Raw genomic sequence first — 16,664 nt, forward strand, 5'->3', positions numbered from 1 at the left:
GACAAGGTGGGGGAAGAGAGACAGAATAGGAACAACTGATCATTCAGAACACTGCTTCACTCACAGACCAGCGGGATGGCTCACAAACAGCATTTGGGCGGGTCCTTGGTGATGTCACCTGAGGTCACCGACTGTGACCCCTCCTCCAGATGCGGTCGATCCTCTGCAGTGAACCCGGCACCCAGGCAAGGGCGGACACACACCGGGTTCCCGCTGATCGTACCTTTCCACCCTGGTCGTTGTCTGGCACTTCTCACCCACTCGTGAGAAGCGCACCGCTTCCAGGGTCTCGTTACCTCGGGTGGCGTGTGTGTCGTCTTAGCGAACCTGTCCCTTTTTATCCCCCTGCTGGGGTATCGCCTGTCCATCACTTCAAACAGTTCAAAGGGGGGAGCCGCTCCAGACAGCTCTTCCTCCCACATCCCCTCATTACACATCCCCAGACGCTGCTCCATTGTTCCTTATCTCTCCTTCCCCTGAGGGCAGGTGGCAGACCAACTGCTGATGCCACTGATGCTAGCCCAGGCCAGCAAACATCTTAATTTTAGGTGTATTCTCGTAACAATAGAAATAGGTTTCTTCTGGATGTGAACTTGGGCAAGAGTAAGGCATGAAAGAAGCAACAAACTGGGTTTGACGACATTAGAAAGTTCTGAGGAAGTATCATTGCTATGAACTTTTAACTGTGTTTCTTAGACCACAGATTTTGTTTGATTTATTGAATATTTCCAGCATTTTTTGTTTATATTTTGAGGAAATAAATTGTAAAGTGGTGAATACTGTATATTAACAATATTCTGTTCATAAGTTTTATCTGTAAGTTAAGATGAAGTGACTCAGGATATAATGACCAACATCTGTTACAAATCTATTTCCAGGCTTGACAAATAGGAGAAAAAAGATCAATTGTTTGAAAACAATCTATTCTGCTGAAAACAAGCCAGAGACGTGAGGAGTCAGTTTGTGGAGATATAATTAAATAAAATCTTTGAGCAACGTGTTCACAATTGGTTAATGTGGAGCTGTGGACACACCAAGTCATTTTAAAATGCACACATTGTGAAAGTTTATATAACCTCTGTTAATGACAATGGAAGCAAACAAAACCTCCCAGATTGCATAACTTTCATAATGTTGATTGGCACCTCCTCAGTGCAAAAGGTTTAGATGGTACAGAACGTACTGCTGGGATGGTGGAAATGGCAGATAAATCAGGGACATTTAAGAGACTCTTAGATAGATACACGTTGAAAGAAAAATGGAGGGCTATGTGGGATGATCGTGCAGTAGATGAAAGGCTCAGCACAAACATCGTGACCTAAAGGGCCTGTAATGTGCTGCAGTGCTGTATGTTATATGGACATTGTGTAAGTTGAAGGGGTTAGTTTAGTTGGACATTTAATTACTAATATAGTTGATTCAGCACAACATTGGATCACCATGGCTTAACTTCCAATTAGCTGATCTCTGCCCACTGAAATTTGCTGGATATTTATATAACTAAGGAAGCAGCCATTGGCATGCAGTTCACAAAACTTCGAAAGTAAATTTATTATCTAAGCACATACAGTATATGTCACCATATACAACCCTAAAATTCATTTTCTTGTGGGCATACTCCATAAATCTTCAGGCAGATGAGTCCATCAGCTGCGCTTAGGTGCTGAGCTAGCAGAAGGAAAACTCTTTGCAGCTATACCCACTCATGGGGAAGGCTTTGGGAATAAACCATGAGGAAAAATCTGGAGCTGGAGTCCCTAAGGCAGTCCTACATTGAGTTCAATGTTGATTCAAGATTCAAAATTGATTTATTATCAAAGAATGTATAAATTATACAAGCTTGAGATTTGATTGCTCACAGGTAGCCAGAAAGCAAGAAACCAAAATAACCCAATTAAAGAGAAAAAGCAATAAAAATAAAAGTAAAAGACCAACACTCAATGTGCAAGATAAAGAAAAATAAAATGTAGATAATTGAAGCGAACAACAACAGCATTCCGAACCATGATTGAGTCCTCAGATCTGAACCCTGTAGCAACCCGGAGTAGGCCCAGAGCCTCACTTATCATATTAGCGGGCACGGAGTACAGCAGCTAGGGCAGTCTTCATAGCCTCGGTAGCATGGAGATGACCATCGCAGGGAACGAGCAAAATCAGCTCTCGTCCTGACCGACACCCTGTCTTTTCAGTCTATCTGGCCCGAGTTTAAATTGACCAAACAACAGACCAGTGAAAGGCTCCAGTGCCCTGGAGAGAGAAAAATGAAGATCACGGAGAGTGAGCGATATCAGCTCTTGCCTCCAATCTGAGCCAGCGCTTAAATTGCCTAAACAGTGTATTGTATCTCACACTAGGACCCGGAAATAGCTGTGGCAAGAGGCTCCTTGCACTAAGACCAAGGCACCACCGCTGTGAAAGGCCCTAGGCCTAGACCATGCCGTTTAGTGACTTGCTCTGGGCCTAGATTTTGCCGCCCAGCCTGAAGCTGCTCTCAAGCTCTTCAGATCAACTTGGTGCCCAGAGCACTCCAACTCCTGGGTCAGTTGAATGAGCACTGGATCTTCTCTGCCTGGGTCCCGGTATCTCCTTTCAGCGCACAGAGTGATTCAACCTTGCTCCCAAGCCAGCCGTACTCAGGACTCCAACTGAAACACACCATCATGGCTCACCCCCGATCTCACCTCGCCCTTGCTCAACCCTTGACTCTTTGCAGCGATAATTTAACACAATTTACCACAGAAAACGTATTTTTAGTGATGTTTCAGTTGGATTTCTTATCTTTTTGATTACCAGAAACTGTTGTGCATGTGCGGTAGCGCCACTTTAACCGGAAGTTCTTGGCAACGTTGGTTGGCAACTCCTGCAATGCTGCTGGTGCCAAACTGTATAGGTCTCTACCGTTCCTTTCAGTTTATCAGATGCGTGGAGGGAGGGAGCTTGCTCTCCATACAAGCTTGCCCAGTCTTGCATATCTTGACAGCTAGGATACAACATCCATTTTCGACCCTGACTGACGGAGGTCTCATCATCCCACCACTCAATAAATCTATGGAATAATAACTTTAACAGAATCAATGAAAGTCTGCCTAAATAGAGTGGTCAACCAGACTGCAGAAGACAACAAACTCTGCAAGTGCAAAAAGAAAAAATAATAATAAATAAATAAATGCTAACTATCAAGAAAATGAGATGAAGAGTCCTTGAAAGTGAATCCAATGGATGTGGGAACATTTCAGTGATGGGGCGAGTGAAATTGAGTGAAGTTATCCTCTTCGGTTCTGGGGTAGTAACTGTTTCTGAAGCTGGTGGTGCGAGTCCTGAGGCACCTGTACCTTTTTCTTGATGCAGCAAGAAGACAGCATATCCTTGGTGGTGGAGATCCCTGGTGGATTCTGTTTTTCTTTGTCAGTGTTTCATGTAGATGTGCTCAATGGTTGTGAGGGCTTTACCCATGATGGACTGGGTTGTATCCAGTATTTTTTGTAGGATTTTCTGTTCAAGAGCTTTGGTATTTCCATAACAGGCTGTGACACATCCAGTCAATATCCGTTCCACAACACATCTATAGAAGTTTGTCATAGTTTTAGATGTCATGCTGAATCTCCGCAAATTCTTAAGGAAGAAGAGGCGCTGCCGTGCTTCGTAATTGCACTTATGTGCTGGGCCCAGGACACCAAGAAATTTAAGATTGCTAACCCACTCCACCTCTGAGCCTCTGATGATGATCACCATAAATCCATTCAGGGGTCAAACAGTGTGAAAAGCTGTTACGTCATCAGAAATCTCATGGGCAGCAACTCGTGACATAGACAGTGGTCTAAATTGGGTGACAATTCAGGCTGTGTGAGTTAGGTTCTTGGTGAAGCAAGTAACTGCACCTGCCCTGAACTGTCCTTGCGGTTAAAGACTGCCTAGGTTTCTCTAGGATGCTTAAAGCCTGTGGTTTCATCACTTGGCTCAGTCACCAGGTTGTGTGTGCAATCAGCAAAGAGGACTGGCATTTAGTTTTTGGGTTTCCTAAACCTGTCTAGCCTTAGGGAAGCATATGGGTAAGGCAACAATGCATTATGAGAACTCACTCAGTTAAAACTGCTGTTACAGCAATGCAGTTCTGTTTGTCAGGAACAGAAAACACAAAAAGAAAATTACACAGAGAATCAAAGAATGTATTTAAAGTTAGAATATTACATTTTGTTCTGAGCATCTCACACAATAAACAGAATGCCATGGACTCAGTTGGGCAGGATTGGACAGAGGGGATTGACTGGAGAAGAGGAGGTGTACAGGAATGGTACAGTGGACGAAGACAAAGTTATACGGAGAGCCTTAAGGCAGAGAAGAAATAAGACAGGTATACTCATGTTACAAGTTTTGATAAAACTGAACGCAACTTTTAAGCAGTAGAAGGCAAAGTAACCACAACACAGAGTTCTAAGGGAAGTAATTTACTGGGTTTTTCAATGCAGTGTTATGTTATGCAAATGGGAACAGGTAGATGAACAATATTTATAAGTTGCTTGATCTATACAACAATATGTCGAAAAGTAACTAAATCCCTTAAGTGTGATTTCTTCTCACACATAATACTCAAAGTAACTAAAGCTCTAAAAAATCAAATGTAATTAGCTCATCAATTCTGACTCGGAGGAGTGTGCTTAATGACGTTATGACTTTAAGATACAAGAGACTGAAGCAGCAAAATTACTCACTGTTGTGTTTGAATACTCTGATAGTGGACCCTGACAAACGAGCGCCAAGAATCAAAGAAGTATGGTTTAGCTCATCGCTTAGAATAAGGCAACCCTGTAAAAGAAAGATATTAAGAATATGAAAATATGAGGAAATTACACTTAACACACCGCCCTACTAAACCATGCCAAGAACAAATTTTTAAAAAAGCATCAATTTAGAATTTGAAAGAGATCCACTCCCTGGAACTTTTCTTATTATTCATGCTTTTGCAGAATTAGTAATGTATACTAATCCTTTGAATACTTCTGAACGACAAATTCGAAACAGAGTTGATCTTTGAAGCTAAACAAACTTAATCCCCTTGGGTTTCTCTGCATGTAATCTGTGAAATTTTGTAAACTTTGATCTTTTGGGATTTAATGCAGCTGATATGAGAGCCAATATGCTGCCTTTGAGTGCCAATTCTAATGTGTATCAGGCGGAAAGGATGTAAGTCTCCTTTCTCTGTCCTCATATTTGTTAAATACTTGCAAGCACACAATGAGACAAAGATAATGGTCAGTCGCAGAACAAATGAATTAAGGCATGCTTAGTGATATCCCTTGAGGCAGATATGATATGGCCTGTAACCGTTCCACTGAATTGGAGTACACAGCAAGGCTATTCATCCCACTCTGCTTGTGCTGGCTCTATGTCATAATTAATCATTCTGTTCCAGGACATCAGAAGACAATTTTTACTCCAGCAATCTGAGCTGACTGAAATGTAGATTCACTTTGCGACAAAGCCATCAATTCTGTCAACTAAATCATTGACATATAACCAGAAATACAATGTTGGAAAATGCATGCTCATGCACTTCGGTAGTAGAAATAAATGTGCGGACTATTTTCAAAGCAGGGAGAAAATCCAGGAATCTGAGATGTAAAGGACTTGGGAGTCCTAAAGTTAACTTGCAGGTTGAGTCAGTGGTGAGGAAGGCAAATGCCATGTTAGCATTCATTTCAAGAGGTCTAGAATACAAGAGCAGGGATTTGATGCTGAGGCTTTATAAGGCACTGGTGAAGCTTCACCATGAGTACTGTGAACAGTTTTGGGCCCCTCATCTTAGAAAAGATGTGCTGGCATTGGAGAGGGTCCAGAGAAGGTTCACAAGGATGACTCCGGGGATGAAAGGTTTATCATATGATCAATATTTGATGGCTCTGGGTCTGTACTCACTGGAATTCAGAAGGATGAGGGGGGATCTCATTGAAACCTTTCGAATGTTGAAAGGCCTACACAGAGTAGATGTGGAAAGGATGTTTCCCATGGTGGGAGAGTCGAGGTCAGGAGGGCACAGCCTCAGAATAGAGGGGCACCCTTTCAAAACCGATGCGGAGAAATTTCTTTAGCCAAAGGGTGGTGAATTTGTGGAATTTATTACCATGTGCAGCTGTGGAGGCCAGATCATTGTGTGTATTTAAGGCAGAGATTGACGGGTTCTTGATTAGACATGGCATCAAAGGTTACGGGGAGAAGGCCGGGAACTGGGGTTGAGGAGGAGGAAAAAAAGGATCAACCATGATTGAATGGCAGAGCAGACTCGATCGGCCAGATGGCCTATTCTGCTCCTATGTCTTATGAAAAAGAAGCGGTCCCAACACCGAATGCTGTGGAACACTACTAGTGGCAGCCAACTGGTATCTATTCACACACTTTGCCTCCTGCCAGTATGCCAATCTTCTATCCATGCTAGTATCTTTCCTGTAATACAATGGGTTCTTATCTTGTTAAGCAGCCTCATCTGCGATACCTTGTCAGTGGCCTTCTGAAAATCCACAATATCCACCAGGCAAAGCTAGAGGATTAAAATGGGTTCAATGGTCATGCGCCACAAAGATTGATGAAATTTTGAGTTCAATAACTACAGTCATTTGCAAAACTGAACCCATATAGAAAATAATCTGAATCTGTTGGATTAGTTTTCCCACTGTCACAAGATCATTCGGCCATTCGGCCCATCGAGTCTGCTCCGCAGCTCCCCCATGAGCTAAACTATTCACCCATCTAGTTCCAATTTCTGGCTTTTTCCCCATATCCCTTGATACCCTGACTAATTAGATACCTGTCAATCTCCTCCTTAAACACCCTCAATGAGCGGGCCTCCACAGCTGTATGTGGCAACGAATTCCACAAATCCACGACCCTCTGGCTAAAATAATTTCTCCTCATCTCTGTTTTAACTGGGTACCCTCTAATTCTAAGACTATGGCCTCTTGTCCTGGACTCACCCACCAAGGGAAACAACCTTTCCACATCTACTCTGTCCAACCCTTTCAACATTCGAAATGTTTCTATGAGATCCCCTCTCATTCTTCTATACTCTAATGAATACAGTCCAAGAGCCGACAAACGCTCCTCATACGTTAGCCCCTGCATTCCAGGAATCATCCTCGTAAATCTTCTCTGAACTCTCTCCAACATCAATATATCAGCCCAAAACTGCACACAGTATTCCAAATAAGGTCTCACTAATGCCCCATAGAGCCTCATCAACACCTCCTTACTCTTATACACTATTCCTCTTGAAATGAATGCCAACATAGCATTCGCTTTCCTTACCGCCGATCCAACTTGGTGGTTAACCTTTAGGGTATCCTGCACGAGGACCCCCAAGTCCCTTTGCACTTCCGATTTTTGAATTTTCTCCCCATCTAAATAATAATCTGCCCGATTATTTCTTCTTCCAAAATGTACAACCGTCCATCAGGGAGCTTGTATTACAGAAACATTGCTATGATTTTACATTGTTTCTCTACTTGCTGTAGGTTGGAAGTGAATATCTCTCATATCTCCAATAATGTATGTGATCTAGTGTTTCATCTGCACAAACGGATTTGCCCCATCCTACAGCTGACTAGTGAAGCAGTTTAATGAAGACTATCTGGCAGATGCAGTATCTTTAAATTCCTGCCCTTCACTGCCAGTACAAATAACCCATGTTAATACAGAAAAGGAATAATATACATAATATATGCATTATACACACTTAGTGGCCACTTCATTGGGTACACCTGTTCATTAATGCAAATATCTAATCAGCCAATCATGCAGCAACTCAATACATAAAAGCAGGCAAATATGGTCAAGAACTGTCGTTCAGATCACACTTCAAAATGAGGATGAAATGTGATCTGAGTGACTTTGATTGTGGAATGATAGTTGGTGCCACACATGGTGGTTTGAGTATCTCAGAAAATGCTGATCTCCTGAGATTTTCAAGCACAACAATCTCTAGAGCTTACAGAAAACGGTGCAAAAAGCAAAAAAAAAACATCCAGTAAGCAGCAGTTCTGTGGGCAGAAACACCTTGGTAATGAGAGAGGTCAGAGAAGAATGGCCAAACTGGTTCAAACTGACAGGAAGGTGACAGTAACTCAAATAACCATACGTTACGACAGTGGTGTGCAGAAAAGCATCTCTGAATGCTTTTGAATGTTGACCCTTTGAAGTCGATGGGCTACAGGAGTAGAAAACCTTGAACATACACTCAGTGCCATGTTATTAAGTATAGGAAGTATCCAATATAGTGGCCACTGAGTGTATGTAATAATAAAGAGCACACAAACCAATTGGTGCCAGATATATGATCAATGTAACTGTGGATTAGCTGAAAGAACTCAAATTCCAGTCAGGATGTTGTGGTATGAAACTCTGAAAGATATGAGAACTAAAATTTTGGCTGATAGTGCTCTACATAAGTGTGATACCGTTCCTATCTCTTTGGTAAGATACTTCATCATAGCTCTCTCAGATTGGTGTAAAAGATCACAGGGTGCTACCCAATGCCAAAGTTTATTCTTCCCACAATACCACTAAAATAAAAAATTTTGGTTATTGTACAGTTAATTGTGCAAGCTTGCTGCGTGCCAGCTGGCTATTGCATTTCCTGTAAATGACTTCCCTGCAACTGTGGTTAAATTGGCTGTAAAGCATTTTGGACTGTCTCTAAGTTACTACCGATGGTATAAAATTAGCAGGTGTCACTTTCATATCTTTTGGATGATTTTGCATTTCTGCAGTCAGTTTGTTAGCAAAAGACAATACATCATAGTGTGCAACAACTGCTTTCTAACATGTCAATGAAAAAAGCAGCAGTTACTTGGGAGAGTTGACATAGGTGTTGTTTCATTGTGTGGACTTAAAAGCCCCCATAGATATAACTTCCACATTGGACTTACAGTTTTACAGAAAGGTATTTGATCCATTGTTTGTACCAAAACTCACCTTGCCAACCAGGGCTGGAATATTCATTGAATTAGTGGCAAACCCCATCCCGAAGGTCATCGCTGCCTCTACTCCCAAAAACTGCGTGACTAGTTCCTCAAGCTGAATATGCTTGTCAAGGTTACCTGCAAAACCAAACCACAGGGAACCAATTAAAAATGATATATACATCATAACAGACCTCATTCTGCTGTCCTGGTGCCTCTCTGCCCATTATTATAGGCCCTCTCTTCATCCATTGGACTCAGCCTGCCCCCATGACTGGCTGGAGTGAACACGGACATCTGACTTTACTGCTCTTTGCAAGAGTCCAGCAGCATGTTCTCGAGGCTGCCTCAGCTTCAGGGTGCACAGTAGCAATCCCAGCTCTCAAAGTGAACCTAACAGCAGACATGATGGAGGTTCCCTCTGATTGTAAGTGTTGACATATTGTTGGTAAATAGGAACCTGAATGAACTATTTAAAAAAAGTCAAAAGCATTCACAAGGTAAAATATAACCGCTGAAAGCACAAAATTGCTTAAAGTAAGAACATTAGACCAAATACATTTCGAAAAACTAGGCCATATTAAAAAAAAAGTCAAACAGGATTGAATAGCAAAGCGAACTTAACTAGTCAAATGGCCAAACTATATTTTATGGTATTATCTTCCCCTTTAGCTCCTACAGTGTTGCCCTGTGATTCTGATTGGAGTCAGTGAGATCTCAGATAACGCAGAAGATCTGACGTACTAGAGGACAATCTGGGCAGCAAGTCCTCAGTGCAGGTCTGAGACCTCTCCATAGGACTGAGCCCAAACTCTGGACTCCATGGAGAGCTCATGGAGACACAGTTTTCCATATTTCAACACATACGATCCAGGCGTTTTGATGTGGGACAGTTTAATGGGAACAAACCAAGATTAAAAGTCTGGGAACACGAGGAAATCTGCAGATGCTGGAAATTCAAGCAACGCACATAAAAAATGCTGATGAACGCAGCAGGCCAGGCAGCATCTATAGGGAGAGGTACAGTTGATGTTTCGGGCCGAGACCCTTCGTCAGGACTAACTGAAAGAAGAGATAGAAAGAGATTTGAAAGTGGGAGGGGGAGGGGGAGATCCGAAATGATAGGAGAAGACAGGAGGGGGAGGGATGGAGCTAAGAGCTGGAAAGTTGATTGACCTAGGGAGAAAGAAAGGGGGAGGGAAGCCCAGAGGACGGGCAAGGAGTTATAGTGAGAGGGACAGAGAGAGAAAATAAGGAAAAATAAATAAATAAATAAGGGATGGGGTACGAAAGGGAGGTGGGGCATTAACGGAAGTTAGAGAAGTCAATGTTCATGCCATCAGGTTGGAGGCTACCCAGAGGGAATATAAGGTGTTGTTCCTCCAACCTGAGTGTGGCTTCATCTTGACAGTAGAGGAGGCTGTGGATAGACATATCAGAATGGGAATGGGACGTGGAATTAAAATGTGTGGCCACTGGTACGTGGAATTAAAATATGTGGCCAAATTAAATTAAACTAAAAGTCTGGCCCACTTTTCCTAGGTTAGCAGACTTGCACAGAGGTATACCTATGCAGGAAGGAGGCCTAATCGCAGAAATCAAGATTCCAATACAAGTAGAATTTAAACTACCTGTGGATAACGAATAAACTCTTCTTGGGCTTCCAGCCAGGTATAAGTAACAATTATAATTGATGTTTCGATGACAAACTCTGCCACTTTCTTCCTATGGCTACTGTGAATGCAGTGTTCTGCTACCGCTGATTTCTCCGGGTAACCCAAACGGATACACCTTCTATGCTCCTTGATGTAGGTTTCCATTGTGCGTCCCTTCTGGTCGATATATGCTGCTCCGCATTCACAGGGAATCCTGTTAACGCCAGCCCATCTGAGTTGCGTAAGCTGCGACTTGAGCTTCCTTTCTGTAGCCATGTCATGCGTAATCATCTTATTTCCTCAGGGAGACTTTCCGGGTCCAAAATAGTTTTCACACGGTTAATCAAAGTACAAAGAACCACTCTACGTTGCGAGGCGTGATGGTTGTTGTTATTGTTGAGGTATATGTCTCTATGAGTTTCCAACAGATGCCATGCCGGAGGCTACTGTCCGGTTACCATGATACTAGAATGTCCAGGAACATGACGCAACCATTCTTCTTCATCTCCATCATAAATTGAATGCTTGGATGTATACTGTTCAGATGGTCTTGGAACTGTTGGAGTGCCTGGAGTCCATGAGGCCTCTCTATGAAGGTGTTATTGAGGTATCTGAAGAAGCATTTGGGGGCATAAGGCCAGACTGGTTTCACGAAGGAACACCACAAGGCAGGTCAGGAAATACAACAAAATATCCAAACAAAGGCAGGCATCCCACCACTGGACCCAGAAAGGATTGTCATCAATTAAACCGGGCAAAGTATCAACATTGTGACTAGTTCAGTCCTTGCCAAGGGTCCCCAGAGCTATACCTTATCAGGACTACATTGGTGGAGTAGAGCAAGCAATCCAAAAACTACCACCGGATACCGCAGAGGAGGTAAGGGTAGAGGTCTGCATGGCCCTCAAAAGAGCCATGCTGAAACTGAATATTACAAAAGGAGAGCAACTGGCTCTCCAGCCACTACAGTGAAACCCAGCCATCATGATTTTCCCAGCAGACAAAGGAAATGCAACGATCCTGATGTCGTTGGAGGAATACCATAGGAAAGTCCAGATCCCACCTGGAGTTCTACAGCAGGGTTCCATGGATTCGATTGCAAGGAAGACCTCCACTTTACCAAAGAAATCCGGACTGCCAGTAGACATATGCAAGGCACTTCTGCCTCAGGTGCCGGTACCACCAAGACTTTACGGGCTCCCTCAGATACACAAGGAGGGTTTGCCCCTGAGGCCTATCGTCAGTGGGATAGACTCTCTAGCATACTACCACGCAAAGCATTTAATGATCATGCTGTTTCCCTTTACTGGGGACTGTGGGCATCACATCACAAATTTGACCAACTTTGTTAAAATGATCACCAACATCCAGCTGAACCCAGAGAAGATAATAGTCAGTTTTGATGTGATGTTCCTGTTCACGAGAGTTCCTATTAAGGACAGCTTGGTCCCTCTGCTGTCAAGGTTTGATAAGGGCTCCACTGATCTTTCTGAACATACCCTATGAGGGGAGCTACCATGAACAAACGGACGAGAGACCATGGGATCGCCCTTGTCACCAGCTATTACTAATCTCTACGTGGAGGACTGTTGGGGAGAGGGCGCTGTGTTCATTGCCCTTACACCCCAAATGCTTCTTCAGTATGTCGATGACAACTTTCGTAGTGTGGACTCATGGACTCCAGGCACTCCAACAGTTTCACAACTTCGACAGCACAAAACTACTGTGCTTTAACAAAGATGAAGGTTTCGCTGTAAGTAAGAACTGGAATTCGATTGTAAACAAGGCGGGAGAGTGGAAGCCTGACTGGTTGAGGACTAACCAATCAGGAGGGACGGACTACGGGAGTATAAATATGACTGGACTAAAAATGCACAGGCATCATCCCTGATGAAGAGGGCAGAGTTTGTCATTGAAATGTCGGTTATAATCAATATCTGCACCTGGCTGGAAGCCCGAGAAGAGTGAGTTTTTTTGTCATATACACCTGGAAAACACCAGATCCTTTTTACCTGGGAATAACACTGGACAAAAAAGATTTTGCTTCCTGTATACCTTTAGGTGTATCTTATGAATTTTTGGCTACTGATCATGAAAATCACCATGAAATTTCCCTGTCACACACCATTTTTTAAAATAAACTTATGTTTATTACTTCAATTCATAATTCAAGTCAATTAAAATGTTGCCTACAATGTAAGCTGGAAAGTTTCCTATCTTGTCCAGGCATGCTTGGGCATGCTTAGGCAGCACGGCTGCTGCATGGCAGGACAGGTTTTAGTAATAATTATTGGGTTCAGGACTGTAAGGATGGAATTTGCTATCACCAGGCACAAAAATTTCTATGCAACACACATCAAAGTTGCTGGTGAACGCAGCAGGCCAGGCAGCATCTCTAGGAAGAGGTACAGTCGACGTTTCAGGCCGAGACCCTTCGCCAGAACCCTTCGTCGTTCATCAGCAACTTTGATGTGTGTTGCTTGAATTTCCAGCATCTGCAGAATTCCTGTTGTTTGTGTACAAAAATTTCTATGAAGGATTTTGATATTTGAGACAGACGTGTTATGCCAGCAGCAATAGATATGAATTTGAGTCCGGTTTTTATAAAATAAACAACGACATTTATTAACCTCTACTCAAATAAACATGAAACAGTAAACAAACGAATAACTTGAACGGGTGTTAACAGTGTTATGCGTTTATAGTTATCAAACAGTTGAGCTTAAAGACAATTCTTAACACATCTTATTTAAGCACAGCCTTAAGGTGGTAATTTGATAAGTCCAAATGATCCCTGAAATATTCGAGAGGACAGACTTCCCAAATCAGCTTTGGCACAGTCCCCGAAGTAAAGACTTCACTGCTGACGCAGCTCTCAGCCGAAATGTCTTGTCCAAAGTTATGACACCGAATACGATTTCTGAAAGTAACTGACCTTTCCACTAAGTGATCATCGCACAACCCAAACCGTGTCAGGGTTAACAAAACGTGCGTGCCACGTACGGACAGTTCCAAATATCAGTCACACCTGTAATGCGCCGAATGTCGCTGGTTAACCCCAATCCTTTTGGGGTTCGTTCCCAGCTGGGGATTCTTTACTCTCACTCTTTCTTCTTCTCCGATGCCATAATAACCAATGGTGGACTCCCAACAAAACGAACTATGCAACAACTGCAGTTTCCCCTTATATACCAGTTGGAACATGCCATCACCCCACTATCACAAGACAATTACATCATTCCAATAGCACAAGACTATTACATTGTTCCAATAGCATAAGACAATTACATCATATTCACGAGATACTTACGGGACAGGTAACAGATGCTTCCCAGAATAACTGATGCCGAGATTAAGGAAAGCATTTTTATTGGTCCACGAATCAAATAGGTCATCAATGACAGGCAATTTGAAGAATTTCTAGTGGGACTGGAGAAAATCGCATGGAAGGCATTCAAGGAAGTTGTTGAAATTTTTCTTGGCATCTACAGAGCACCAAACTACATGCAGTTGGTTGAAAGCATGCTTCAAGCATATAAAACCATGAAATGTAACATGTCACTAAAAATTCATTTTCTGCATTCCCATTTAGACTTTGTCCCTCCAAATCTTGGTGCTGTTAGTGACGAGCATGGTGAAAGGTTTCACTAGGACATTGTGGTCATGGAGAAAAGATACCAGGGCAACTGGAATCCATCAATGCTGGCGAATTATTGTTGGACACAAGCGAGAAGCCTCAGACACTGAGGACAAATGAAAACCATTAACAAAGTATTTTTAACTGAGTTGAACTATTGCAAAGCATCAGCACCATTATGCAATTAAACACATTATATTCAATAAAAGTTAATTTGTTGTTTCTCCAAATTCCTACGTGATACAAGTAGTCTGAAATTATACTTGTGTTCATCTTCAAGCAGTCTATCATAAACAAAAAAAAATTCTGAGGAAGCAACTCCTTTGAAAAAAATTTGTTGTCCAGTGTAATTAACAGTAGGAAGATATGAATATTTTTTGATATGAGCAATTCTGAACTTATTACAATGATAAGAATGAATTATGTTTCCAATGACAAAATTAGTTTTTGAAGTGTTCTCACATTGGATATAAAACTGGAAAACAATGCTGAAAAAGGCTGATGGAAGCAGATTAACTTTCAAAATTCACTTGCCAAGGATTTTACAGGATATTGGAAAAAGAACAGAGACTTTGGGATTAATTGAGTGGCAAATTCTGAGAGACACCTCAGGGCCAATGAGTCAAGTAGCTCCTTTCTGAACTATATCATTTGAAAAAGGATCCAGTATCATTTGAAATTAGAGGCGATGATTGGGAAAGAGATGGCAAAGTGAATGAGTGTGAAGTTTCAGGTGTCAGATGCAGCAGCCTCGTACCCAGTGCTGGGTAATGTATACAGAAGCAATGGTGATCATTCGGCTCTTGAACATTTAGATCATGGCAAGTCAGTACTTTAACCCCATCCACGCAACTTGTTCTATATTCATAAAACCTGGGCAAAACAAAATTGATTTTAGCTTTGAAACTTTCAAGTCATACACAATGGTAGATTTTTGGGGAGAATTCCAGATTTTCTCATTGCTTACTCAATGTGATGAAGGGCTTCCTGATAGAAGCCAAATTCAGAATCAGATTTATTATCACAGACAAATGACGTGTAACAGTGCAAGGGATTACTGCAGCCGCTCCCTTGACTGGATGGCTAGATATTTTCTCATGATTGCTAGCAGACAGGCATTTCAGATCCTGAAGAGAACTTTGTCAGCACTTTTGTGAGGGTCACCAATCAGGGCGCACTTATTTTCATCTTTGATGTTCATAAGGTCCTGCAGACTCATTGAAAGCATTGGTTGATCAAGTACCCTGAGATTGGAGCTGACGTTACTTTTGGTTGGATATTTATTGGTCCAGCATCCCAGTCTAGACCTTCTGATCTTGCTGGTCTGCAAAAGCAAAGTGTATTTGTGTCCATACAGACTTTTGCCCCTTCTCTTCCCACCCCCGTCGTTCATAACTCAACCTCTTATGACCATGTTGTTGTAAGCCCCTATCTTCTCCAGTTACAGAGTGGGAAAGGTAAAACCACCATCTTTAGCCAATCTCACCTTGCACAAATTTCATTCCCCACCATCTACCCCATAGGCTGACTCAGACTATTTATAACCACAAGATCTTCTATGATTCTACAGCTTTGCCCAGTCCTCCTCCTCAAGCACTCAGTGTGATTCCTATACTCCAGGACCATATCAAGGCTGCATTTCATCTCAACAAGAGCTATTCATATATTAATGACCTGAATAAGCTTTAGTTCAGCAGCACCTCCTCAGAAGTTTTTCATCCAGTTTCCAAATTCGCCCACAGTCTTGACATTTTCCCCACCGACACCTCTTCCAGCCTTTCAACCCTCTAAAATATGTCCCTTGGATAATAAACTCTTATCATTACCCGGTTCAAATTTGCCCACAGCTGTTGTCTTCAGCTGCAAAGGCTTCAACTTTAGATTTCACTTCTACACCTCTTAAACTGCTGCAGAAAATTTATTTCTTCAAACAAATTTTTGATCATATCTCTGAATAACTTTGTCGCACTGATCAATTTTTAAAATGCTCATGAACCACTTTGTATTATCTTATCGTATAAATGCAAACAGTTGTTTATGTGACATTGTAAGACCTCTGCAAGTTCCCTGTAGAATAAAGGCATTGGAATGTCAGGTGTAGCTCAGGTGAGTCTATTTTAATTGTACAGCTGTCGTGTTCAGACTTGTTAAAGATTAAAAAAAGAATACAGACCATTTAATGTCCCAAAGTTTATTTTTATAACCCACTAAATATGTTCAAAATGTGGTCAGCATTGCAAAGGAAAAGTTTTGAATGCAATTGAGTATGCAATCTTTTTCTCAATTGTTATGTTAAAATTGTTTAATGCTGTGACACCATTCATCACATTATTGGGTAGTGAGCCAAGATCTGTGAGAACTGAGATTCATTCCAGTATCCAAAATGCATTGAAAACAAGAAAACTTTGAACTCATTTTCTCTGC

General features: G+C 42.0%; 1 protein-coding gene across 3 annotated transcripts in view; it reads right to left on the minus strand.

Annotated features, from left to right (window-relative positions):
* Positions 1-16,664, minus strand: part of sptlc3 (serine palmitoyltransferase, long chain base subunit 3) — a 169,726-nt gene that overhangs the window by 38,498 nt on the left and 114,564 nt on the right. For all 3 annotated transcript variants that reach the window (XM_063056144.1, XM_063056145.1, XM_063056143.1), the window contains exons 5-6: positions 8,962-9,086; positions 4,710-4,803 (exon numbers count right to left, since the gene is read on the minus strand). In XM_063056144.1, coding sequence (XP_062912214.1) covers positions 4,710-4,803; positions 8,962-9,086 — 219 coding nt within the window. The remainder of the gene's footprint in view (positions 1-4,709; positions 4,804-8,961; positions 9,087-16,664) is intronic.

The sequence above is a fragment of the Mobula hypostoma genome, chromosome 8 (genome assembly GCF_963921235.1).
Source record: "Mobula hypostoma chromosome 8, sMobHyp1.1, whole genome shotgun sequence".
Classification (NCBI taxonomy): Eukaryota; Metazoa; Chordata; class Chondrichthyes; order Myliobatiformes; family Myliobatidae; genus Mobula; species Mobula hypostoma.